A 27,235-nucleotide genomic window follows, 5' to 3' on the forward strand; every position below is an offset into this window, starting at 1 on the left:
CAGGCAATTCTCCTGCCTCAGCCTCCTAAGTAGCTCGGATTACAGGCACGCGCCACCACGCCCAGCTAGTTTTTTGTATTTTTAATAGAGACGGGGTTTCACTATGTTGACCAGGATGGTCTCGATCTCTCGACCTCGTGATCCACCCGCCTCAGCCTCCCAAAGTGCTGGGATTACAGGCTTGAGCCACCGCGCCTGGCAAATATCAGTCTTTTAATTGGTCCTGTGTTTCTGAACCGTGACTTCACAAGTTTTTTCAAATGATACAGATTTTCCCTACTCCCACTCCATTCTCCATTCACTGGCTACTGAGTTTCTAATCTAGTTGCCCCAAGCCCTGACTCCTGTTGACTATGTTCCCCTGGCCCTTTTTAGGTAAGAAAAAAACATCAGTTGGGAATGGAGTGGAAGGAATGCCATTATGCCAGCCTGGAAAAAGCTCAGTCTTTTCCCCTGGAGAGTAGGCCTATGAGGAGGCTCTGGGCTTATTACATAACGATTTCTCTTTTCCTCCTCCTGCCAGAGCCATGAGAAATTTTTTTTTAAATCTTCACTGTGACAACACTGTTCTTGGAAGTCAAGTCCGTGAAACTGTGGGGATTCCCCTAAGACTGCAATGTCCAGGAGTTTCTCACTTTTGCACTAAACTCAGCCTCCAGCAATTCTTCAAAATAATCACTTAATTTTTCAAGATAATCTAACAGTTCATGGCTCCAGTGATTTCCGCTCTAGATAAGCAGATCTGAGCTGTGACTGTGTGTACCCATCTCCAGATTTCGGTGTGGTGGTTCCCTGTGGGTCCCAAAGGCCTTGATTTTCAGTTTGACCAGCGTTTCCCTGTGGTAAGGATGGTGGGAGTGGTGATTTTCAAGTTCTTTATATGTCAGAGTTTAAAATGGAAGTCCTTATTACCTCCGTTCTTAAAGGCTAAATTTTGATTCCTGTCCTTGGATTTTCATGAGATTCTCAATATTTAAAATACAGCAATTTTTCTCTAGAGTTGGCTTGGGTAGATCAACCACACAACCGAAAGTCCTGTGTCTAAAATTTATTGCTTCCATGAGTCATAGCTTCTTCAGCTCTAAAATCTCCTATTAATCAACTAGACATAAAAGAAATAATACAAAAAGATACCATGCTTTAACCATTCCTCTTGAAGCTACTGATCCTTTGTTTTCAGATGCATCTTCAACGACAGGAAGGGTAAATAGTAATTTAGTATAGGTGGATGAAAGAAAAATATTTTACTTGTAAAACTGGATCAGGGAAGGATACTTCTAATAAATAAGGGTGTTATTTATTTCTATGTGTTATTAATATAAGTTTCAAATATGTGACAGCTGACAATATGAACCTCACTTGTGTGTGTTTCAATGGGTATAGAGTTGCCCTTTGAACAACACTGAGGTTGGGGTGCTGAAACCCCATATAGCCAAAAATCCATGTATACCTTTTGACTATGCAAAAAGTTTACTAATAGCTTCCTGTTGATCAGAAGCCTTACTGATAACATCAACAGTTAATATACATTTTGTATGTGTATTATATATTATTACAATAAAGTTAGAGAAAAGCAAATGTTAAGAATATCATAAGAGAAAATATATTTATCACTCATTAAGAGGAAGTGGATCATCATGAAGGTCTTCATCCTTGTCATCTTAATGCTGAGTAGGCTGAAGGAGGAAAAAGAGGGGTGGTTGGTCTGGCTATCTCAGGGGTAGCAGAGGTGGAAGAAAATCAGTGTGTAAATAGACCCACGTAGTTCAAATTCATATTGTTCAAGGGTTAACTATATTACCAATAATTCGGTAATTAAACCTTGTCATGAAGACTGAACCTTTTAATATAAGCCACCAATCAATAATACATTTATATCTCACTTTATTCCAAAACAGATTAAAGTATCTATGATAGACATCTGTTTGGTCTGCCTGGCATCTGATTTGATTCTGTGACTATCAAACCTCTTATTTTGGGGAAGTGATCTTTCCTCAACTCCAATCAATCATAGAACCCATATCCTTGGCCATAGAGATGGACCTACGACCTGTCAGGCAGACCAGCAAGAATGCTCCCCTGGGACTTTTAGAATTAGGTCTATGGAGATAGGGGAAATCCTTCCTGTGGACCTAAGTGCTGCTGTTGCCACATCTCCAGCTATGTGGAGGAAGGCAGAAGAATGAAGTCAATAATACAAAGAGGATAAAAGGCAGGGGGAATCCCCAGCATTTGTGCCTGTGAAGTTTACTGTACTCCTACTCTTCTCCCTGTATGATTAGACGAGCCAGTATATTACTCTCTTACCCAAGCCGGTAGATTTCCATCATTTCTAGTTGGGCTAATAAAGAAGCTGATATTAAGGGTTTCTATTTGGTTTGAATGTCTAAAATATTATCCTTAAACACAAGCAAAAAATTCTACTGGAATAAAATACCTTGAGGTGTGTTCTCCACAAAGCAAAATCAAGGATATTAGGTTATAGAAGAAAGACCTTCAAGTTAAAACACTGAGCAGGATCTTGCAGTCTGAGTTATGTACAAATTACTTAACTACTCTATACCACAGATGTTACATATAATTGAAGATAACATCTGCCACTGAACTGTCTTATAGAGAGAATGAGGTTCATAGAGTGCTTTGAGCAACTTGGAAAATGGCGATGGGTTGAATCTAATGTATACAATCCATTACATTTAGAAATGGTGAACTTTGATTAATTTCCTAGTATGCCTGATGCTCAATTTCTCTTTCTGTAAAATGGGGGCAATACCTTTTTTGAGGGGTTGACAGAATTAGCAACCATATCCACATGTGAAGCTGGGAGGTCATGATTCAGCCAAAGGTGATACTACCAGAAAAGGAAGGACAGCCAACAACCCAGCCATCCTTTGCAGGAGCTGATTTACATTTTGAAAAGTGGGTTTGTGTGGGGAAAACTTTCTGCAGAGGTTGTGTACTTAGGTGCTCAGGGGAAGAGACAGACAGGGAGACCTGAGGACAATGAGAGATGGTAGTAGTTGGTTCCTATCCCAGCACAAAGCATCGGCCCTTGTGGGAAGAGAGGCAAGGATGCTGTGCTTTGAAAACATAGCACTATTTTGGCAATTTAAGTGTTTCACAGTTTGGGAACATCTAAGCAAGGCAGCATTCTCCTACAGGAACAGCACCAGTAGAAATAGTGGAGGCCCAACAGAAGCCTGGCACGAGTAGGCTGCACCCAAGAGTGTGAACTTGTTTGTGAATCAGTGAGGAAACCCCTGAGACTTCCAAAAATAGTTGGAGAGAGGACTTTTCAGAAGACTGAGATCCTGCATTCGATGGAATTCTGAGTCAGCAAAATCTGGGTGTAAATGCTAATGTGACTTCATAAGAGAACATTGATCCTTGAAATAGTTGGGTTCCATATATAACAAGATTTGGCATTTAAGTATGAGCCCTATAAATGGCTATGCTGTCATGCTAAGATATTTCTCTGTAAAATTCTATTAACACCATGCAGCAACATGGATACACCAGGAGGACATTATGTGTAGGGAAATAAGCCAGACACAGAAACACAATTAATGCATGACCCCACTCATGTGGAATCTAAAAAAGAGTTTATCTCATAGAGAAGAGAACAGTGGTTACCAGACACTGGGAAGGGGAGAGCAGGAGGAAGGAAGGGAAGGGGCTCAGTGGGTACAAAGTTACAATGAGATAGAAGGAATAAGTTGTGGTGTTCTATGGCACAGTAGGGTGACTGTGGTTCACAACAGTAAGGTCCTGTATGTTACAAAATAGCTAGAAAAAAAGATTTTTAAATGTTCTCACCACAAAGAAATGAAAAATGCGTGAGATAACAGATATGCTAAGTATTCTGATTTGATCATTACACAACATATACATGTACTGAAGTATCAAATTGTGCCCACATAAACATGCACAGCTTTGATGTGTCAAAAATTATTGTAAAAATTGAAAAAAAAAAAAAAAAGAATGAATTCTATCCACATCTTGAGATTGGCCAGGTGGATGTTAACGAGCTTTGAGAATGAGGTCACATGATTTCCTCTGTGTTAGTTAAAAGCATAATTATTTAAATTAAGCCTTTGACCTTACTAACAGTAGAATAGTTTACTGACTTACATATGCCCTCACCTTATTCTATCAAGAAGCTGAGAGGGCTAAGCAGAATAAACTGCTCCAAGGCTACTTTCATACACAAATTTTCAGGGAAGTATTAATGAACTTTGACTCACATCATCTACATTTTCTAGTACAGAGTGAAATTTTCCCTAAAACAAAAGCATTCAATATAACTGTTTTTCTGCCACTAATATTTTTGTTATCAAACATACCACAAATGACAAAGCAAATCTATAGAAGCTTCGTGGAACAACAACTGTCATTAAGTATTCATCTCAAGTGGGATTAAAATGTTCATAAATTTAGTAAATTTTAATTAAAATACTATAGAAAGAAAAACATATGTTAAAGAGTTTTTCTGATTGTTCCTTTTAAAGTTTTGACATGTTCATCATTTTTGTAGTCTTACCTGAAAAACACTAATGTTTAGAACATCTACTGTTGGTGCCAGCCTCCACTCTGACACTCTACCTGAATTACAACGGCACCCTAACATATGCCCACTTGGATAAGAATTCAACTTTAGGAGGAGTTTCATAAAGTCTGGCGTAGGAAGCATTTGCATTAACGAAGTCGCATTTGCATTTCTCAGGCTTCAGGAGCAGCAAAGCTCCACCATCTGCACAAACGTATAGATCACAGGAGTTACTTCTGTCTTCACAGTTTACTAGTAGTTTACTAGTTTTTAACAGCAGCATTATGACTTCGATGATGGCAGTCTATCTGGTGAGGACAATGTTTGGATGCTATGCACTGATTTTTCCTGTTTTTTTTTTTTTTTTTTTTTTTTTTGCATTACAGGTTTAGCTACATAAATTATCATACATATGTTGTTCGTTAGCTGCTGTCTTCAGTATACACTGGGTAACAGCGATAAAGGCTTAGGGAAAGCAGGTAAATAGCCATATGATCAAATGATTATGAACAGTAAATGCATTGTTAGGTTGCACTGGGATAGCTAATGTCAACTATTAAAATAACTCTCATCATTTTAATGATATTTGGTATTTTTAGGCCAAATGTCTGTCAGTTTTGGAGCTCAGTACATTTTTTCCTACCTATAGAAGTTAATGATAATTATGTTCTTGACAAGGCAAAGTCAACTTTAATGTAATAATGATAGTAAGCAGCATTTCAGTATTTCCTATACACCATGGTGACAGTTCAATAATTCTCCTACGTTATCTCATTTAGTCTTCACTAACCTTAGAAAGTTGTCAGTTTCATTTTACCAAGGAGGAAATGGAAGCTTAGAGAGATTAGCTCATATGGCTAATATGCGATTGATTTGGGTTTAAAGTTTAAGCCCACATAGTCCAACTACAGAGCCCAAGCTCTTAATCACTGTGCTAGGCTTCCTCCATAGGATAAAAGTTGTTCACCGTCAAGAAAAAAGTAGATTTAAAAAATGCTAAAATGAAGAGAAATGCCCAAGGAAGAAGAGAAGCAAAAGCCTTTGGTAGTCTTCAATCGAATAATCCTTGAATCATTCTGACCTCACTTCGTCCTTGGAGGTTTACTCCAATCAGCTACAAATAAAATGGGCCCAAGAATTGGGGATTAATCACCCATTTTATTTGTAGCTGATTTTCCCAGTTCCCTTTTGCTCTCTTACCTATCACACCAGTGGGGGAAGGGTACCTGCAAATCCAGACAAGCAGACTTCAGAACTGTGTTCATATCATCACATTATTCCAGTTGTTTCATTGTGCATGTACATGGTGATTTCAGAAATTCTTAGAATAATGTGGTACACTAAATGTCAATTACGATTTTCAGCTCATAGCAACCCACTGTGTGTTGTTTTGGCTTCAAGAAGGACTCCAAAAATATGGTCACTCTTGTTTACATCTTCTCTGGAAATTCAGATAATATGGAATCAAAGTAAGCATTTTAAAGTACAAGATATTTTCTGCTCTCCTCAGTTTTCTCTGCTCTTCACTAATAAGAAGAAACTACCCTACAGGCCATCATGTCAGGGTATAAGAAGAGAAAGAAACAGAAATCAGTAACATACAACAGATACCTTATAAATACTGACTGTCTAAACTTTGCCATCCATATCTAACTTCCTTCAAGTTTTCAAGCACAGTTCACAATCAAAGACCACCACCATACAATTACTGAAAATGTAAGCATACAAGTGATTTATCTATTAATTTATGAAATGATAGGTAAAATCATTATATGGAACGAATTTTATTAATCTCTGCTTTTAAAAGCTTTTAACAAGAAGTCTGCTGCTAGTCCTGGGGACAGGGCCCCAGTGAGAACCTTGTGTTCCAGAAGTGGAATCTGTTCCCGGACTGTGGGATGGGTCCTGAAATGCTCTAACACGCTTTCCTGAATGAGATTCCACATCCAAACTTTCTGCTGCTTCCGTCGTTTGGCAGTTAGTTCCCCACTGGCAAGCATTACGTCCTGGAAATCTTTCATTTTATCCCACATTTCAGAGATTCCCTCTCCACTTCTGGCAGAAATACGAATTACCTATTGAAAAGGGAAGAACCAGACCATTTTACTCAAAATAATAGAAAACATTTTCATGGGGACTCTGATATCTGCCAGTTAATTCTTACAGTCTACAGAAATAGGCAACTGACGTGAATGAGATTTTATTGCTGTGTCAAAGTAAACATACCAATACATATTCTGAGGTAATATACCTAGGATTAGTAAGCGAACAGCAGAAATAAAACACTGATTCAAGGTCAAATTTTTAGCCCAGAGATTTATTTATTTATTTTTTCTTTTGAGATGGAGTTTCGCTCTTGTTGCCCAGGCTGGAGTGCAATGGCGTGACCTTGGCTCACTGCAACCTCTGCCTCCAGGGTTCAAGCGATTCTCCTGCCTCAGCCTCCCGAGTAGCAGGGATTACATGCATGTGCCATCATGCCCAGCTAATTTTGTATTTTTAGTAGAGACGAGGTTTCTCCACGTTGGTCAGGCTGTTCTCAAACTCCCAACTTCAGGGGATCTGCCTGCCTTGGCCTCCCAAAACGCTGGGATTACAGGTGTGAGCCACTGTGCCCTGCCAAGATTTGTTTTAATTTAGGATTTCTCAGATGGTCAGGGGCATCATAGAGGACTTGTGATAAGGGCAATGCCAGGTAGGTTCCCCTGAGGCCTGAGTGCCAGAAAATGAAGCTAGGTTGAGAAATAGCCTAATTCTCTTTGTCAAATTTGCCTGACTTAGCAAGTGGAAGAGCTGGGCATCTGACACCTGCCTGTACACCTAAAGGTGGCTCCAGACTCAACACAGACAACATGATTGGGGAAAACTGGGATATGACAGTAAGATAAGTCATCATTGTCTTCTTATAATGATTACAGCTTATTCCTTAATAACATAGTATCTGTCTACAAATAAAGTGGCCCACATTAATATTACTGCATCACTTATTACAGGATTAAAATTTTTTCCTTACTGAAAATGGCACCCAACAAACATAATGGGAATGGAGGCCTTTTCTCTCTTACTCAAATTCCAATATAGGTTATCAAATCATTAGCTGCTCCATAACTTAAGGATGGTTCCTTTCAGAATGGATTTGCTATCACTTTCAAATGGCTCAAATCAAGTTTTAAACAATCAAATCTATCACCTCTTACCTAGCTTTTGACATCTAGTGGTTAATGGATTATATTTCAAAACATCACTACACACTCTGGCTTTGTCATGATTTTTAAAACTATAATCTTCACATGGAAGCAAGATTGATTATATGTCTACTTTGGGACTTACATCCTGTCGTCTAATGTACACAATTCACTCAGAGTGAAAGATACAGAATGCAGTGCAAGCTTACCTTTGGTTTCCAGACTTCTGAACGTTTGCGGAGTAATTTCAGTGCACTCACATACTCTGCTTGTATTCTTCGAGCTGGCACAATCAAGTCTCCATCAGATTTAGTTATAGCTACCAGATCTGCCATCTCGATTATACCTCTTTTGATACCCTACAGAGATCAAAAACATTTAATGATGACCAAAATAAAAATGGGAAAATTAGTCAGTGCTAAGATTTTGAAAGTCATATATGTCATTAACATTTTATCCGTATCCTCCTAAGCCCTGGATGTCAAGACACAATTACTTGACAGAAATTACTCAAAAGCATTGGCTGTTGGGATTATAGAAGTCGTCTGTAATATCTCTTCCAAGTTTAGAGACTACCATGTTGAAATACACTCAAAATTAGGGTAAATACATCAAGCCACAACATGATTGAGGCAATAGAGTTCACACTGTCTCATGATGGAATCTGCTTCTCATGAGCTAACACTCCAGGATGCAAAACCATCCATCCTTAAGGGTCTTAAAAAGGAAACACACCTATCATTAACATTTGCATTTCCAGAAAAAAGTCTTTGAAATTTTCCTTAAAATTAGGATTTTATTTTCAATTTGCATTTGAGGAAAAATAATCTGACGTCTAAAAAGATGTCAATATCTTTTTTATTACTTCTTTTTATACTTTGTATTTTTCTTCCTTCAGCTTTATGTGGACAAACCTCAATCTCTTAATTCAAATTGTTACATAAAAATATTAGAAATAAAGGATGAAATCCAAAAGCCAAATCTTATTTGGTAAGTACAGATTTTTCTATATAAGATTAAAATTTCTTTTCAAATATTTTTTAATAAAACTTGCAATTATGAAATTCTAATAGATAATGTTTCTAAATCAGCAGCCATAGTCTGCTATCACTATGCTTTCGAATTACAAAATTGAACTGGAAATATTGTATAACAAATAATTTGTCTAGGCTAGGTGTGGTGACTCACACCAGTAATCCCAGCACTTTAGGAGGCTGAGGCAGAAGGAATGCCTGAGGTCAAGAGTTCAAGACCAACTTGGACAACAAAGTAATACCTCATCTGTAGAAAAAAAAATTTAAAAATTAGCTGAGAGTAGTTGCACATGGTTGTAGTCCCAGTTACTTGGGAGGCTGAGGCAGGAGGACAGCTTGAGCCCAGAAGTTCAAGGTTACAGAGAGCTATGATCATGCTGCTGCACTCCAGCCTGGGCAACAGAGTGAGGCCCTGTCTCTAAAAAAAAAAAAGGAAGAAAAAATGTGGTCTTTGGGTTTCTGGGAGGTAATCTTTTTTTTTTTTTTTTAACGACACCTTCATTTGTCTAAGAGAAAGCAGGGAGGTAATCTTTTAAGTTCTAAACTCCTAGAATTTCCTGAGTAACAGGAGTGTCTGTTATTCATGGGAGATGCCTGGGGCCATGCCTGAGTTTATACAATGAGATCACTCAGGATGGCAGACTGACTATGGCAGAAAGACCTATCATGTAATTAGAGGGTTGAGGTTTTATGCCATGTGATATCAACCCAACTTCCAGGGAGGGGACAGGGACTAGAGATCAAGTTCAGCTATTCAATCAGTCATGCCTACATAATGAAACTGCAAGAAAATCTTGGGACACCAAAGCTCAGAAAGCCTTCTGGTTGATGATACACATCAATATGCCAGGAGATAAATATGTCCTGAGGACACAGAAGCTTTGCATTTGGGCCCTTCCAGACTTCTTACATGGCTCTTCATTTGGATGGTCCTGATTTGTATCCTTTATAAGCACACTACAATTGTAATATCTTGCTTTCCTGCGTTCTCTGAGTCATTTAGCTCAGGGGTCCCCAACCCCCAGGCCACAGAGGAACTGAGCCTCACAGCAGGCAGGCAGCAGGTGGGTGAGCATTACTACCTGAGCTCTGCCCCATGAGATCAGTGGTGACATTAGATTCTCATAAGAGTGCAAACCCTATTGCGTACTACACGTGCTAGGGATCTAGTATGCATACCTCTTATGAGAATCTAATTAATGCCTGATGGTCTGAGGTGGAATAGTTTCATCCTGATACCATCCCCCATTACCCCCAGTCTGTGGAAAAATTGTCTTCCATGAAACCAGTCCCTGGTGCCAAAAAGGTTAGGGACCACTGCTCTAATGAATTACTAAACCTAAGGGGCAATGGGAACCCTAAAATTTATAGCCAGTTGCTTAGAGGTATAGGTGGCCTGGGAACCCTGGATCCTGCAGCTAGTGTCTGAAGTGAAAGGAGGCTTCTAAGAAGTCTGCACTAACTTTGGGTAGTAGTGTCAGAAGTGCAGTGCAGGAGGAGAGTAAGAATCCTGTTGTTACAAGAATATAAACTAGGATAGTGGGATCCCAGTTATAGCTTATGAAGAACTTTTGAATCAAGTGTACTAACAACATCTATACAACAATGGTCTCTTCTGGCTCGAACTATTTCTGTATTTCAGTCATGTTGCAGATGGAAAAAATTATGTTGCATAATTTTACGTTCTCAAGGTTATATACTCTATTCCTGTAAGTTGGGAAAAAATACAGAGAATCTGCCTTTGATTCAGGTATTTTAGCCAACACGAATGATGCTCCTTTTTTTAAACCATTATCAACTTAGTTTACAAAAACACAACATTGGAAATTTTTATTTTCAGAGACATACACTTTGTATTTTGGGGGGAAAAAAATCAAAACAATTACCTGCAACTCATCTCCTCCTGCTGGTGGCAGTAGTAAAACAAACATGTCAACCATGTCGGCAACGGCAAACTCCGACTGACCCACACCTGAAATTTTAAATCACAACTAGATCCTAAAATATTCACCTTTATTAGATTTTCTCAACTACACTGGCCATCACTTTCATTCTACTTCATTCACTCATACTAATAGTCACACAATCAACCTGGTCACCATTTTAAACATTCCACTTCTGAAGAATGTATTAAATGTCTCTATCTTACCCTCTAAGCAAACCAGTTATCCTTCCCAGCTCTCCTGCTCTGTTCTTGGGTTGAATGGAGAACCTAGAAGCTTCCATCCTCTCCTCATTCTCACAGCTCTTTCTTGGCTTCCCTTTCATCGGCGAGTAGCTTGAACACTGTGACTCTAATCTTGAACCATGCTTGCAATCACTTTCATCTTTTTTGCCTTCTTGTCCTCATACTTGCCTGCAAACGCCCAATTATGTATGGATCAATCCAACTACGTGTGCTCTTTCCTCCATAAGCACGTGAGAGAAATTGCTCAACTCTGCGGACAAGAGACAGGACAGGCAGCCTCTGCTGCATCTTCCTTGCTGCCTGGCCCTCAGTTGGCCTCTATTCCATTTCCCACAGTATTCACTGTCTCATAATCTCCCTGCTTGAAGAGGACCACATCACCTACTTCACAGAGGAAATAAAGGCAAGAGCTTCCTCACCTTCTCCCTCTCTGGGACTCCACAGGTAACAAGACACAAATACAAACTCAGCTTTACTGCCTCATCTGCAGTCTCAGTGTAAGAATTATTGACTGAAAAGGAACCTCTCATTCCTTTCCACTTCCTCTGGGTTCTTGCTGATTTTTATCTTAACCTCTCCTTTGTTTACAGGCTCTTGACCCCCAGCACAATACACAAATTGTGCTCAAATCTTTCTCATCTTAAAACCACATAAAACAAAACACCAGCAACAAAATAACAAGACAAAAAAACTCACAAACTCCTCCGACTATCACCATATTTCTCACTTTTTTTTTTTTTATACTCAAGTTTCCGGAGAAAGGGAATTTATGCTCACTGCTCCCACTTCACTTCATGTTCATCTCACCCCACTTAAAACTGGCTTCCAGCCTGGGTGATGTAGTGAGACCCTGTCTCCACAAAAAATATAAGAATTAGCTGGGCATGGTGGTGTGCCTGTAGTCCCAGCTACTTGGGAAGCTGAAGTGGAAGGACAGTTTGCACCTGAGGGTGGGAGGCTGAGGTTGCAGTGAGCTGTGATTGCACTGCTGCACTCCCACCTGGGCAACACGGTGATCTCCCATCTCACACAAAAAAAACTTGCTTTCACTAAAGTTCCGGAAACTCTCTCCCTTCCTTGGTGTGATGGACTTAGAGTTGCATATTTAGTATCTATTCTTCTGTATTTGCTTACCCCAATGTTATTAGGAGTATCAATGTATCAGATGAAAGACCACATTCAAAAGATCCCCTTTCAGCTAGATGCGATGAATGAGTCAAAGCAAAAGTCATTAGATGGGGTTTCCAGGAAAGTGCTTCAAAGATGGCTAATCTAGCTATACCTCTTCTGCCACCCATCTGCTTCCTTATTTCCCTTTCCTTCTTCCGTGTGGAACGTGAAGGTGTCAGTTCAAGCTCAATCGGCCGTCTTTTAACCGTGAACAAACTGGAGGACCGAAACTGAATGCTAAGAACGGTGAGCAGGCAGGCAAAAGAAGCCTGTGACTCTGAGGGCACCACGCCTACTCTGAGCTGCCTGCCTCTAGCTCCTTTTTGATTTTGGTTCTTGCTCTGCTGCCCAGGCTAGATGGCACGATCATGGCTCACTGCAGCCTTGAACTTCTGGGCTCAAGCCATCCTTCTGCCTCAGCCTCCTGAGTAGCTGGAACTACAGGTGTGTAACACAATGCCTGGCTAATTTTTTCCGTTTTTTTTTTTTTTTTTTTTTTTTTTTTTGGTAGAGCTGAGGTCTTGCTATGTTGCCCAGACTGGTCTCAAACTCCTGGGCTCGAGCAATCCTTCCGCCTTGGCCTCCTGAAGTGCTGGGACTACAGGTGTGAGCCACCAGGCCTGGCCTCAGGCTTCTTTGATTTTATTTTATGAGACAGAGGCTTAGTCTCTCACCCTGGCTAGAGTGCCATGGTGCTATTACAGCTCACTGCAGCCTCAAACTTCCCAGGCTCAGGTGATCCTTCCACCTCAGCCTGCCAAGTAGCTGGGATTACAGGCGCACGCTACCATGCCCAGCTAATTTTTTAATATTTTTCTGTAGAGACAGGGTTTTACCATCTTGCCCAGGCAGGTCTGGAACTCCTGAACTCAAGCAGTCTGCCTGTGTTGGCCTCCCAAAGTTCTGGGATTACAGGCTGGGGCCACAATGCCTGGTTTAGGACTCTTTTATTTAGAAAATAACCTCTTTCTTGTTTGAGTCACTGTTACTTTGAGTTTCTGGGAAAAGTGGCTAACTACAATTTCCAGGTAAAACATGTGGTTTTTAAGGTGCTCTTCTTTGATTCTCTTGATACCACTCAGGCAACTAACTCTTCTTTCACCTACTCTTTAACAGTGGAGTTTCTAAAGCCCTGTTGTGGCTATTGTTATGAACTGACTTGTGTTTCCCTCATCTAAAAACATTCCTATGTTAAAGTTCTAACCCTCAAGGTGACTATATTGGAGACGGGGCCTTGAAAGAAGCAATTAAGGTTAAATGAAGTCATAAGGGTAGGGCCTTAATCCAATAGGACTGGTGTCCTCAAAAGGATAGGAAGAGACACTAAGAGAGTAGAGTGAACAGGAAGAGACAAGGAAAAGTAAAGTGAAGATGTAGCAAAAAGGCAGCCATCTATCTACAAGACAAAGGGAGAGGAAAAACCAACCCTACAGATACCTTGTGTTGACCTTCCATCTCCAGAACTGTGAGAAAATACATTTCTGCCGTTTAAGCCACCCAGTCTATGGTATTTTGTGATGGCAGCCCTAGCAGATTAATATAACTATCTTCCATTTTTGTCTCATATTTTCCCCAGTTTATCTGAACCAAATTCTTAAAATATGAAACTATGAACTATGCTGGTAATTGTTAAGTCTGTATTTCTCATTCAGTCCATTTCTCTTGAGACATACAGTCACTCGGACACCTAATAAGCATTTCACACTTAATATATTCACAACTGAGCTGACTTGTTTTCCTCTCTGCAAACCTACTTTTTCCACAGTATTCCCTACACCTTCAATGCCCCTTCCTTCCTTATCTCACATCTTATTATGGATGAAATCCTGCCCATTTATCTTCAATGTTTTGTTGATCCATCTCATCTCCATTCCCACTTCCTCTGCTTGGTTCAGACATCTACCATCCCCTTCTGGGATAAGTACAGTAGTCTCCTTATTCGATTCTGGTCCTCCTTCTAACCGTTCTGTACTCTGCTGCCAGGGATCTCTCCAAAATATGTATCTGATTTTCTCACTCTCCTGCTTTTCCAGCAGCATCTTCCTATTCCTTTCATGGCAAACTCCAGAAGACTCCTTGGGATGGCATGTAAGGTCCCTGACAATCTGGCCAGCTTACTGCTCCAGCTGACCTCCCTTCACTCCCTGCTTTCACACCCCATGCTCTCAGTATCCTGAGCAAACTGCACTTCTCTGGATGGGCCATGTTTTCTCACTCCCATGTATCTTTGCAAATGCCCTTTATCCCATACTTTAACTCCAGTTCTTCCTTCAAAACTGAGTTCAGCTGTCACCTCCTCTAGGAAGTCTTCACTGGGTCCCCAAATCTGAGTTAAGCTGTATCACATTTATCACCCAGTAATATAATAGACTGTCTCTCCACAAGAATGAATTTCTTGGGGTTTTCATTTCAGTATCTTTATTGCATGTAAGTATAAGCTAAGGATATAAAACAATGAAATAAAACATATCTGCATTTTCAAAAGGCATCCAACTACATTAATTTTCTTTCTTTTTTTTTTTTTTTGAGACAGAGTCTCAATCCATCACCAGGCACCAGGCTGGAGTGCAGTGGCGTGACCCTGGCTCACTGCAACCTCTGCCTCCTGGGTTCAAGCAATTCTCCTGCCTCAGCCTCCCGAGTAGTTGGGACTACAGGTGCGTGCCACCACACCCAGCTAATTTTTTTTTATTTTTTGTAGAGACGGGGTTTCACCATGTTGGCCAGGATGGTCTCGATCTCTTGACCTCGTGATCTGCCCACCTCGGCCTCCCAAAGTGCTGGGATTACAGGAGTGAATCACTGCGCCCGGCCTACATTAATTTTCTTAGTGAACACTGTAGACATATGAAATGTACTTAAACAAAATAGGTGCTGTGCTAAAGCATCATTTACACAAGTCATCCTAATGCTTACAGTTCTCCTCTGGCATGTATAACATACCACCTGTTTAACAGTTATCCAGACAGATCGTTTATTTTTACTTTTTAAATGGTAAGATCTTTGAGGGTAAGGATTATAAATGACACATTCATATCTTCTATGGAGTATGGGATATCTTGTATTTAATTATACATTTAGCAAATACCTGCTGAATGAACAAAAATAAGTTGTCACTCATCTTTATATAGCATTCACAAAATAGTATATTGTTGTTATGAAATAGAATATCACACTCACCTACGGTTTCAATAAGAATTATGTCATATCCCGCTCCTTCACACAACAGAATAGCTTCATTTGTAGTCCTTGTCACACCTCCTAAAGTTCCTCTAGTAGGAGATGGCCTGATGTATGCATTCATATCTCTTGATAATTCAGTCATTCGGGTTTTATCACCTAAGAGTGATCCTGAAACATACAGCTACATTTTATAATCGTAGAACAGTTTTATGGGTCAATTATCAGCCAGTTTCTAGAGGCTTCATGCCATTTCTCCCTAAATCTCAAACTGCATTTCATATTACTAAGCTTCCCTCCAACTCACTGTATACAATGAAGTCAGATTAATCTTAACATTTCAAGCCTTTCAAAACCTATCATTTATGGCTTCCCACCGACCAAAGGTTCCCATCTAGATTCTTTAGCTGCATCTTACCTGTCCAATTCTGGCTTCTACTAGTCCCCACACCAATCCTCTGTTCCAACCAGGGAGATTAATGTCATCTTAAAATCACTGTTTGCTTCTTCCCACCTTTTCTTTGTGCTCTCATGCCAGAAGTATCTCTCGGTTTCCTCACTGCTAAGTTACAATTTGTCAAGCCCAAGGTCTGTAATCTGGCTCCACCATTTCATACAATTCAATTTTGAGAGGTCACTTTACCTTCCTGAACCCTTCTTTCCTCAGCTACATCACAAGGGTACTATGCTACTGGAAGAATCAAATGTAATTATACACAGGAATGTGCTTCAAAAACTGTTAATAACAAAAACACAGAACTTATCCACCTCATAAAGATCAGTAAAAGTCCTTGTTCCTTTGTACAGTCTGCCTGGAACCTTTTCAGTCCATGCCCATCTCTGTGAATTTCTATGGTACAACAGCTCTGCAATGTATGCCAGCATCCTGGAGGGCATAAGAGAACTTTAGTGTCCCTCCGATTTCTATTATCTCCATGAGCACCCTCCACTCTTCATTCTTTTATTTTTGCAAATGACATTTTCTCAACCTTATGTAAGTGCTACGCAAATATCTCTTCAAGCTGCCCCTTCTGCCCAGTCTGTTGCTTCTAATCGCCTACTACTTAGAAAATTTGGAGCTCTCACTGAATGCAATGTAAGCTAAGTTAATGGATGGAAAACTATTCATACAACACATATTTTTGGTTTCATATCTCTTTCACACAGTGGTTCTCAACTGGGGGCAATTTGGCAATGCCTAGAGACACAGTTGCTTGTCACAAGTGAGGGGTAGGGTGCTACTGGCACCTACTGGGTAGAGGCCAAATATGCTGCTAAGTAAGCATCTTTCAATGCACCGGACAGTCACCCACAGCAAAGAATGATCTGACACAAAATGTCACTACTGCCAAGGTTGAGAAACCATGCTTTTGCATAAGTCTTTCTTTGCCTACAGGACCATGTCTTACATATGTTTTATACTAAATGCTTAACAAAGTGTTAAGAGTACGCACTCAATAACTGTGGAATGAAACTGGTTATGTTTTTGTGTTCACTGTAGTATAATATTTTGACAAACATCAATACTTACAAATTCTAGAAGACTCAAAGTCCCAGGTCTACTATTACCTTCCACTATTTTGCTTTAGTCATATAATAAATTTGTAGGTATACTGCTGTTCTAATCTGAGTGCTTATTTTCCCTCTTTTGAAGAGCTACTTTTTCTATGTATTGTTAAAGATCGAAAAGTTTCTTAAAGACATGCTCCTTGACCACTAAATGCCAGTTCAGAGTCTTCTCATGGGTTCCAATTCTAGAGCACATATGAGCCCCATACTTCAACTTCCTTATTGACTTCCCTCTTTTTAAGCGCTACTTTTTCTATGTAGTGTTAAAGATCGAAAAGTTTCTTAAAGACATGCTCTTTGACCACTAAATGCCAGTTCAGAGTCTTCTCATTGGTTCCAATTCTAGAGCACATACGAGCCCCATACTTCAACTTCCTTATTGACTTCACATACAACCTTTTTCTAAAGTAATTTTCCACATGAAGTAATTTCTGTGTAAGTAAACTGCCAAAGCTATACTTTAAATTACTATCCTATAGATCCCATCACACTGAAGTCAACATTACAAAATTACTCTCCCATGTCTTAGCCAGCAATTCCAAAACTGTTAATGGCAGAACCTCAGGAAGATCTCAAAGCTATCACAGGGGTTCTGTGAATTCGAAGCACAAAAAAGATTGAGTTTAGACCAAAAAACTAATGCTTCTTAAACTTTAATGTAATGCTATTTTTCAAGTGTATGTGTGTACTGATGCAATAAGGTAGAAATGTATAGTGTTTAGTCTATCGTATTTTTTTTCTTTCACAGTCTGTATGATTTTTTGCCTTAGAAAGGGACCCTTATTTTTTTGAGAAAGGTTAGGAACTATATAGCCATGTAACTTTAATCACAAAAATTATTTTTGTCTATTATTATCTCAAGCTATTATTTTCTTTTTCTATTGTAAGTATTCTAGAATGTTGTGAAAATGGGGGAATGGCCTTCTCACCTATATATAAATGAGGGCCACTTATTTAAAAATCCTTTATTAAGTACATACCTTTAACAAAGTTCTAAAGCTGTAAATAAATTATACAACACATTGACATGGATTTTATTCTGAACCTTGTGGGCAAAATTTTTATTTTACAGTTAACTTTTTTCATTATAGTGACTCAAAAATTTTGAAAGTTCTGAGCTAGATTTCTCAAAGGGTGGTAATAGAAATCTTCCACATCTATATCAACCCAAGTCCCTAAAATATGATGACTCACCATTATGAATTTTAGTATTAAACCTGCATTATTACAGAGTATACAAAAACCAAATACTTCCATAAAGCATCTTGTATTTACCCCTTCACAACACACCTTATATTGTAATGGCCTGTGTTTGTGTTTCCCGTGTAAGACGAATGCTCCCTAAGGTCAGGACTGTATCTTGTTCACCACTATATAACACAGTTTAAGAACCTTCCATGTACAATGCCTCACCTATAGAAGGCACTCAAATACATGTTAAGTAAGTAACTGAAATATGAAAAGCTGAAATCATAAAGAGGGGTAAGGGAAGAAAAAAACCTTTCCTGAGTGTTTACATGGTATGCTTTCTGTTTTCTTTGAATGATCTTTTGGGGAACTAAGTTTATATTTATTTCATCTCTGATGAGCTGCAAATTAAACTCTGAGTGACTGCATGACCTCAAATCAGAAAGTATTTGCTGAACACTCTGTGCAAAGTACAATGTACTATGCTAAATGCTCTAAGGGGAACAGCAGTATATTACAGTGCCCCTGTAAGAGCTTTCTGTTTAACTGAACATATTATATAAACAGTTGACAATCATATACAACAGTAAGGTTTTTTTTTTTTTTAAAAAAAAGCTTAAGAGATGTTAAAACATTATAAGGAAAATGACGAATGAGTAAGGACGTATTTTCTGAATTGTACAGGTCCTAATGCAGCCGGGGGGAAAAAACAACAAAAAACAAAAACCAGGAGCAAAGAGGGGCCTGGCCTTATGCGTGGGAGCCAAAGGACTGAGATTTCCATTTGATCCTCTTCAACTTCTGGCACCTGTGATCGCAGTTTTCTGAGTACCTGCTGAGCTATCCACAGGCTGGCCTCCTCTGAAAAGTACAACGCTCCCAAACCAGTTCCCTCAGCTCCCACCTAACTACAGAACTCCCTTCCTTCAGCGATACCAAACTTAGCCAGCCGTTAGAGGTCTCCCAACTGTGCCAATTCCTACTAATTGTAACAGAGAGCCTCCAGAGCCCTGCAATTTAAAAAGAATCAACCATACTTACCACCACTAGTACAGGAAGAAGGGTCCACAGCCAGCACAGATAATTTGTGCCCTCTCTCAGTAAGCATTTTTCCAAAATATTCTATAAATGTTGATTTTCCAGCACCCGGGGGACCAGACAATCCTATGGCAGAAAGAGATCTTCTAATTCAATGGAACAAATGAAATCAGAACTATGATCAGTTTTACTGAGTAAAATATTAGACTACCTTCTATTTCCCCTAATGTATTAAAATGGCAATTATATTTCAACATGTTCTAAAATGGCAATAAAAGTCTGTTTCTTTATCTAATTCCTGAGTAATGGAGATATACAAAGGAAACACTCTGGGTTCCACATGTTCACGAGATTCACTTTTAAAAATTACAAAACATGCTTTGCTTTGTACTATAATCTAGATCTTCCTGGACAGGCTTCATTGTCTCCGTTGTTAATGTGCTCAATTTCCACATCTGCCCATCTCTCACCATGGTCAGTAATTATTCTACCTACCTCAGTTCTGTAAACTTCTTCCCACTGGAAAAACAACTCATTATTCTAGAAATTCCCAGTGATTAAGAAAACAATTTTCTATTTATAAAGGATCATCTTTTTTCTTCATCTCACTCATAACTCAAAGAATATAAACTGAATCCTGAAAAAAAAATAATTAATGTTAAGAAAAGCAGAAAAATCCCCTACTTAGAGAGTTGGCCAGTGCCTGGCAGGTAAGAGCACACACCCTGAAGCCACACAGCCAGTTCTCACTCCAGCTCTGCCTCTTACGAGCTGTGTGATCTTGGGTAAGTTACTTAACCTCCTTCTATACCTCAGTGTCCACTGCGATGAAATAGATATAGTAATAGTATCTTTCTCTTCAGGTTGTTTTAAGAATTAGAAGAGTTAATGCCTGCAATGTTTAGAACAGTGTATGGCATAAGAGATATGTAAGTGTATATTCAATGAAATACATAAAACATAGGCATTTAACTAACTACACTCAAAGCATGTATAGTGTATGGTATGCCTGACTCCTTACCATAAAATTCTTAGGACAGATCCAATCCCTATCTTAAACACCTTTTTAGGTGCTGAATAAACATTTGCTGCTTTTACTTACGATGGTGAAAACATAACTGCAATAAAAACACAGGTTTATCTGGCCTCATAAGATCAAGATGGAAGAACCAGAATAGCACTACAAAGTTATGTGTGAACTGCTAGTTAATTCCAGATATTTCTGGGACATTTTCTCAAAGATTCTCTAAAATCTAGTAAGTAGGTACTTTGTCGTAACAAGAATTTCTCTGTGGGAGTTTGCTATTATCTTTGTCTACCATACATAAAGATTATTAACATCCAATATAGTACTCTCAAAATGAAAATCCCTCAGTGAGGGCAGAAGATTAAGAAGTTTGAAAAATGGGGACCAGTATAAATTACTGGTTGGTGAGCTATTTTGAAGTATCTCTAAAGCATTTTATGACCATTACCCTAAAAACTAGGAGGCTTTCATCTCTGCACTGCCAATAAACTGTGAGGTAAAAGTGTAATGTAACATCAAATTTTATAAGTATTTACTCTTTCTCCACAAAATTTTTGCACTTTAACCACCAAACCAAGTTGCTTTTAGCAGGAGGGTTGGGTCAAATCACCTAGTTCACCACCGTAGGACATTCTCATTCCATCCTAATTCCATCCTAACTGCCTTGGTTGATTCCTGCTGGTCAAATATATCCAAACTGTTTTACAATGCACAATTTCAAAACCAAGTCAAATTATTCAAGAAATCAAATGAACATCTAATAGACAGAAAACAAATAAATATGATCTCTTTTTTAAAGTACATTTTGATAGGCTGGGCATGGTAGCCCATGCCTGTAATCCCAGCACTTTGGTAGGCAAAGGTGGAAAGACTGAGTTTGAGACCAGCCTGGGCAACATAATGAGACGCCATCTCTATGAAAAACTTTTTAAAAAAATTAGCCAAGCATTATGTTGGAGGCATGATGTTGTAGCTGAGCATGATGTTGGAGCTGTGATCATCACTGCACTCCAGCCTGTGTGACAGAGTGAGGCTCCATCTCTAAAAATAAAATAGCTGGGCACAGTGGCTCACGCCTGTAATCCCAGCACTTTGGGAGGCTGAGGGAGGTGGATCATTTAAGGTCAGGTGTTCAAGACCAGCCTGGCTGACATGGTGAAACCCGTCTCTACTAAAGATACAAAAATTAGTGTGGTAGTACATGCCTGTAATCCCTGCTACTCGGGAGGTTGAAGCAGAAAAACTGTATGAATCCAGGAGCCGAGATCACACCACTGCACTGCAGCCTGGGCGAGAGTGAACTGACTCAAAAAATTTAAAAAAATAAATAAATTTTGGTATTGAGATGACTGTATTTACAGCCACACCCAGAAACTCAATAAAAAGTACCTGAAAGAAGTGAGACTTGTCTATACAAAGACTAATAAAATACCTAAGAGGCAGAATTTTGAAATGTGATAATTACAGTTGATACGACAATAAAACAGGGAATTCACTTTGGATTATTAAGCAGAAGGACTACCAGAAGCAAAATGTGTAAACTCACTAACAGTTCTTCCTATGAATATTTCTATCCTGGGATCCAGAGCAAGATTCTTGCCAAAATAAAAATCTTATATTATTATCTTAAAATACATAGCCTTGGTTCAAACGGTCATGGCAATTTTTTCAACTTAACTAATATTTGCCATGAAAAGTCATTTAAAATTTATCCAAATATGTGAAAAACGTCCCCATTCAATTGCAAACTATTTAGACTTCTTTGAAAAACAGAATACTGAGAATGTGTAAAAATATCTACGGAAAAAAACGCACAAAGAAGACTGACCTACTCGAAATGCTAGTGGTTTTCCTTCATTTGATTGTTCCTGTTTTCTGTGGTAAAGTAATACTTTCTGAAGAAGCACCTGGGCTAACTCCTTTTTCCTGCTGTGAGTTGATTCTACAAGAGTTATGGCCTCTGCTAAACAGGCCCTTTGCCCTTGGATTAAACCAGTATAAAGTTTATCCACAAATCTTTGCTCTTTATCACAGAGTCCTTCTGTGTGGTCCTTTAAGGTTGTTTGTACACATAATTTTCTCTTTAAACCATCTGACAGTAGCATCCACTTTGAACAATGGAGTCCAAGAGAATTAAATGGCCGAGCAGATGAGATTCCTGATCCGAGATGAGTCCGTGAGTGAAAGATGAAGTGGTAACATCGGAAAGGTGCTCTTAAAAGGCCTTTTAGGAAATGCTGGTGAGGATGTGGTAGCAGCATAGGCATATTCATTTTATTTGTAACTGAAGAAAACACTGGGTGCGTTTTGGCTCAATGTGATTTGTGACCTTCCTAGAAGAAAGAAAAACATGTTAGCCAATTCAATATATAACTAAAATACTGAAGTAGTAAAATTTGAAAGCATAGTGTTTCCCCCATATTCTAAACCACACATAATCAGAGATTTTGGTGGTACAAATGCGTGAAAGTTTTCTTACTAAATAAATGAGAAGAATCCCTTTATGGTTATAGTTAATATTCAGAGTAACCCAAATAATGGAACTACTACTCTACTGCAAAGTGGATTTTACATTAAAATTTTCTTCTAATAACAACTGAATATATAGAATACCACTAGGGTAGAAACTTTATGTTATGCTTTGTCCCTTAACAGTTTCTTCAGGTCAGTACACCAGATTCTGAAGCTCATACAAAACGTTTTAAAAAAATGAATCTCTCTGATGCTGGCCTTATCTTCATTTTCTACAAAAGGAAATGTGATTACTAGGGTGGGCACTTCAGGCGTAAGTTTAGACACATGTATGTATTCAACAGACTCACTCTTGAACACAGATGTATGCAAAGAGGAGCCTAACCTAAAGCACACAAACAAGCCATAAGTGAACCGTAGGAGTTGTGTAGTAACCAGATCAGTGTATCTCAAAGTACAGTCAGAGCCATCTGGGTGTTTATTTAAAATGCACATTCCCAGCCCCACTAATCAGAATCTCTGTAGATTCACACTAAAGTTTGAAACACTACGAAATCGGGTAAGAATCTTTTTACGATGACATACTGATATTCTCTACTTCAAATTGTATTAAAGAATGAAAGTTGACGTGGTATACCAAGTCAGGGCAGTGTAGAGGTTATTAGCCATGGTCACTATGAGTCTCTACTACTTAAGCCAAAATGAACTTAGGAAAGTTACTTGACCAATCTGTGCCTCAGCTTCCTCTGGAGTAAAGAGAAAGCAGGGTGGTTGTGAGAGCAAAATGACAATTCTCGTAAAAAGCTTACAATAGTGTCTACCACGGAGTAAGAGCTCAATTAACCTTAGTTTTTATTTTAATTACACCAAGTTATGAAACACTGGTAATTCTTCCAGTAGCAAACTAAAATTTACAGTTATATATAATTCACCCAGTTTGAGTTTATGAGTATTTGTAAACTTTGGTTGATTTTCAAGCACCTTGTGGCATGATGGAATAAATTACTGCTCCAAGATCCACCTCTACGTGGTACTTCAAGGCCAATGAACATAAAATTAATTTTAGCTACTTAACATTCTATTAGGGAGAAAGAATAGTTTAAGATTTTTTTAAACTGGTAGAACTATAAATGCTCATCAGTTTTCCAAAAACAACTTATTTTTTCTGTTTGGGGGTGCACTGTTAATGTCTATTTATATAAAACTAGCATTATTCTAAAAGGACAATTAAAAATGTATAAAAGTTTTTCTAAAAAATAATTTAAAAACATCTACTATCACCTTTCACACAAACACACAAAAAGATATTCAAAACAAAAATTTAAGCGGGAGTCTGTTTTAGAAGCTCTCTTTCAATACCACCTTTAAGCACAATTCTCATCAACACCACTGCCACTACCAACAGACTGGAAGCTCATAGGCAAGAACTGTATTTTTATTCAATCACAATTTTCTAAGTACATACTACTTTTCAGGTTCCATGATAGGTGATAATAATAATGGTGACTATAGTATGGTACTGATGTTGATGATGATAGTATTTGATTATGTTGCAACCACTGTACCATAACCTTCTATTAATATATTAGTTCTCTAGGGCTGCTGTAACTAATTACCATAATTACTGAAACAGAATTAGTTACTTGATTACATTACAAATACTTTTTCCAAATAGAGCCACATTCACAGGTTTCAGGGATTAGGATGTGGACATATCTTTTTGCAGGCCATCATTCAACCCGCTACACTCTCTTAGGTAGAATGCCTCATTCATTACCTTATCTTAAATAACCTAATCCTAGCACTTAAAGAGCTCACAGAGTAAAATACACCACATCAAAGAAAGGACAAAGTGCCACAAGAGCAGATAAGATTACAGGAACTCACTCTCCTTGAGGAATTCAAGTCATAGAGGAGTCTATGTCAAGACTGTCTGAAATAACAAAAATGTTGAAGAAGGTTGAGGCAGGCTTTCCAGGCTGAGAACTTAAATGTGCAAAATCAGAGTTGGGACTTGGTCTCATCCCTGCCATGTCAGAGAAAACTGAGAAATTCAGTAAGGCAGAAGCCTAGGGTATATGGAACAACTCAAAGGAGATAAGGCTGGACCGGATGGAAACTGAGGTCAAGAAATTAAATTTTGTCTTGTAGGCAGTGGGCAAATGACAGAGACCTTTATGGAGGTGATATAATTCACTTTGCTTTTGAAGAGATAACTCTAGAAGCAGATAACTCTAGAGCCCAGTTCAGGACGCCTAGCAAAGGAGATGATGAGGACCTGGACTCAGGCAAGGTATTGAGGAATGGAAAAGCAAAGCCTGATTTAAGACCTTTTGGACCCAGTTTATCTTGTTAGAATCCTCAAAGTTTGACACGGACCCTGGCACACTGCAATTGCTTAAATAAAAAGAAAAAAAGAGCTGCTGCTGATCTGCACTTACTTCATTCCCCAAATACCTGGCACATTAGAGTCTACAAGCCACTTTCGGATCCTTTATTTCACTTTATTCTCCAGTTAATTCCATGAGGGCAGTACAGCTGTTATTATTCTCATTTAACAGAGGGGGAAATGAACCCAGAGAGCTGAGTGATTATAGTCACAGCCAGTGGCAGGGCCAAGATTCAAACCCACATTGTTTGACTCTCTACGTCAGGCATTCCTTAATAAATTATGTTAAAATAACAGAGAAGTCCTTTGGCTAGAAGGGAAGTAGATATTAGTAACTCTGCATACTTCTGAAGTGAGTAAGAAGTATTTTCAGTTGCAGTGATGGTGGTGGTATGAGGAGGAGCCAAAGGACAGACAGAGGAAATCTGCAGGATATAAAACATTCTTAATATCAAATCTAGTCCTATTGACCCACAGGGGAGATGTTGTCATATGTAGTCTAAGAGCAAATTAGAACTATTTAACACTTGCTCCTTAATTAACAAGTCTTACCATGACTACCTCCTATTACCAAACAAGTTCAAAAAAAGAGTGACAGAGGTGGTTAGGGGTGGAGCAAAATAGCAGAATGCAAGACTCCACCAATCATCTTCTAGCTGGATTTAACTTCCTATCACTCAAAGAGGCACTGAAGAGGTAGGAAAAATCATTTTGAATCCCCAACGCCACTCCTCAACCACTCCGTGGCAGCGGTGGCATGATACAGAGAGCATTTCTGTGCACTGGGGAGAGGGAGAACATAGCAATTTTGAGGCACTGAACTCAGTGCCACCCTGCTATAGCAGAAAGCAAAAGCTGAACAAACTCACTGGACACCACACACAGAAGGAGCATTTAAACCATTAAACCAGCCAGAAAGGAATGGCTGTTCCCAGCAGCTGGAACTTGAGTTCGCTGAGCTCACTATGGGTAAAAGTGCTCTAGTGTCCCCATTAAACTTTAAAGGCAATCTAGGCCGCAAGGACCGCAACTCCTAGGTAAGTCCTAGTGTTGAACTGAGCCCAGAGCCAGTGGACTAGGGAGTTTAGAGGGGGAACACAACCCAATGACACACCAGCCAAGGCAGTGAACGGAGTGTTGGCATCACTCCTTCCCTAATCCCAGGCTGCACAGCTCAAAAGAGACCCCTTCCTTCTACTTGATGAGAGGAAAGAAGAGTGGGGAGGACTTTGTCTTGCATCTTGAATATCCTCAGCCACAGTAGGATGGGGTACCAGTTATAGTCATGAGGTTTCCCTCCCAGGCCCTAGCTCCCAAATGACATTTGTAGACACCCTGGGCCAGAAAGGAACTTGCTGCATTGAAGAAAAGGAGCCAATCCTGGCAGGATTCATCACCTGCCGACTGAAAAGCCCTTGGGCCCAGCAGCAATACCAAGGTACCACATCAAGGGTCTTGGGTAGGACTCTGAGACTTGCTGGCTTCAGGTGAGACTTGGCACATTCCAAGCTGTTGCAGGTACAGGGCAAGACTACTACTTGAGAAAAGCAAAGGGAAAAATAAAGGCGAATTTGTCTGGCATGTTAGGTACCAGCTTGGCCACAGTGGGTTAAAGAAACAAGTGGGCTCTTGGGGTCCCCAATTCCAGGACTTGGCTCTTGGATGGCATTTCTGGGCCTGCCCTGGGCCAGAGGGGAGCCCACTGCCCTGAAGGGTGAGTTCCAGGTCAGGCATCATTCACCACAAGCTGACCAAAGAGCCCCTGGGCCTTAAGGGAACAACATCAACAGTAGTCTAGTAGTACTCTTTGTGGGCCTGTGGTAGTGGCAGTCATGGGGTGATGTTCCTCTGTCTTTAGAAAAGGGAGAAAAGAGTGGGAAGGACACTGTCTTGTGGTTTGAGCACCAGCTTAGCCACAGTGGAACACAGCATCAGGTAGATTTCTAGGGTTTTTGACTCCAGGCTCTTACTCCTGGATGACATCTCTGAACTTGCCTGGTGCATGGGAGAAGTTACCGCCCTCAAAGGAAGGACACAAGCCTGTGTGGCTTTGCCACTTGCTGATTGTACAGCCCTAGGAATCTGAACAAACACAAGTGATAGGTAGTAGTTATAGTGGGCCTTTTGTGAGACCCAGTGCTGTGTTGGATTCAGGTCTTATTCAGTACAGTCATAGTGGTGGTGACCACAGGGTTGCTTATATAACCCTATCCCCAGCTCTAGGTAGGTCAAAACAGAGACTCTGTTTG

At 39.5% G+C, this 27,235-nt stretch overlaps 1 protein-coding gene across 6 annotated transcripts in view; it reads right to left on the reverse strand.

Moving 5' to 3' along the window:
• Positions 1–228: 228 nt before the first annotated feature.
• The window catches only part of MMAA (metabolism of cobalamin associated A), a 42,247-nt gene continuing 15,240 nt past the window's right edge, over positions 229–27,235 (reverse strand). For 4 of the 6 annotated variants that reach the window (XM_003928005.4, XM_074396852.1, XM_074396853.1 and 1 more), the window contains 6 exons: positions 21,954–22,458; positions 19,102–19,224; positions 15,304–15,474; positions 10,652–10,737; positions 7,941–8,090; positions 229–6,621 (listed from right to left, as the gene is read on the reverse strand). In XM_003928005.4, coding sequence (XP_003928054.1) covers positions 6,334–6,621; positions 7,941–8,090; positions 10,652–10,737; positions 15,304–15,474; positions 19,102–19,224; positions 21,954–22,398 — 1,263 coding nt within the window. In that variant the 5' untranslated portion in view covers positions 22,399–22,458 and the 3' untranslated portion in view covers positions 229–6,333. Of the gene's footprint in view, positions 6,622–7,940; positions 8,091–10,651; positions 10,738–15,303; positions 15,475–19,101; positions 22,459–27,235 lie in introns of those variants that run through there. The other 2 variants (XM_074396855.1, XM_074396854.1) reach the window with 2 other exon arrangements.

Source organism: Saimiri boliviensis, chromosome 3, assembly GCF_048565385.1.
Source record: "Saimiri boliviensis isolate mSaiBol1 chromosome 3, mSaiBol1.pri, whole genome shotgun sequence".
NCBI lineage: Eukaryota > Metazoa > Chordata > Mammalia > Primates > Cebidae > Saimiri > Saimiri boliviensis.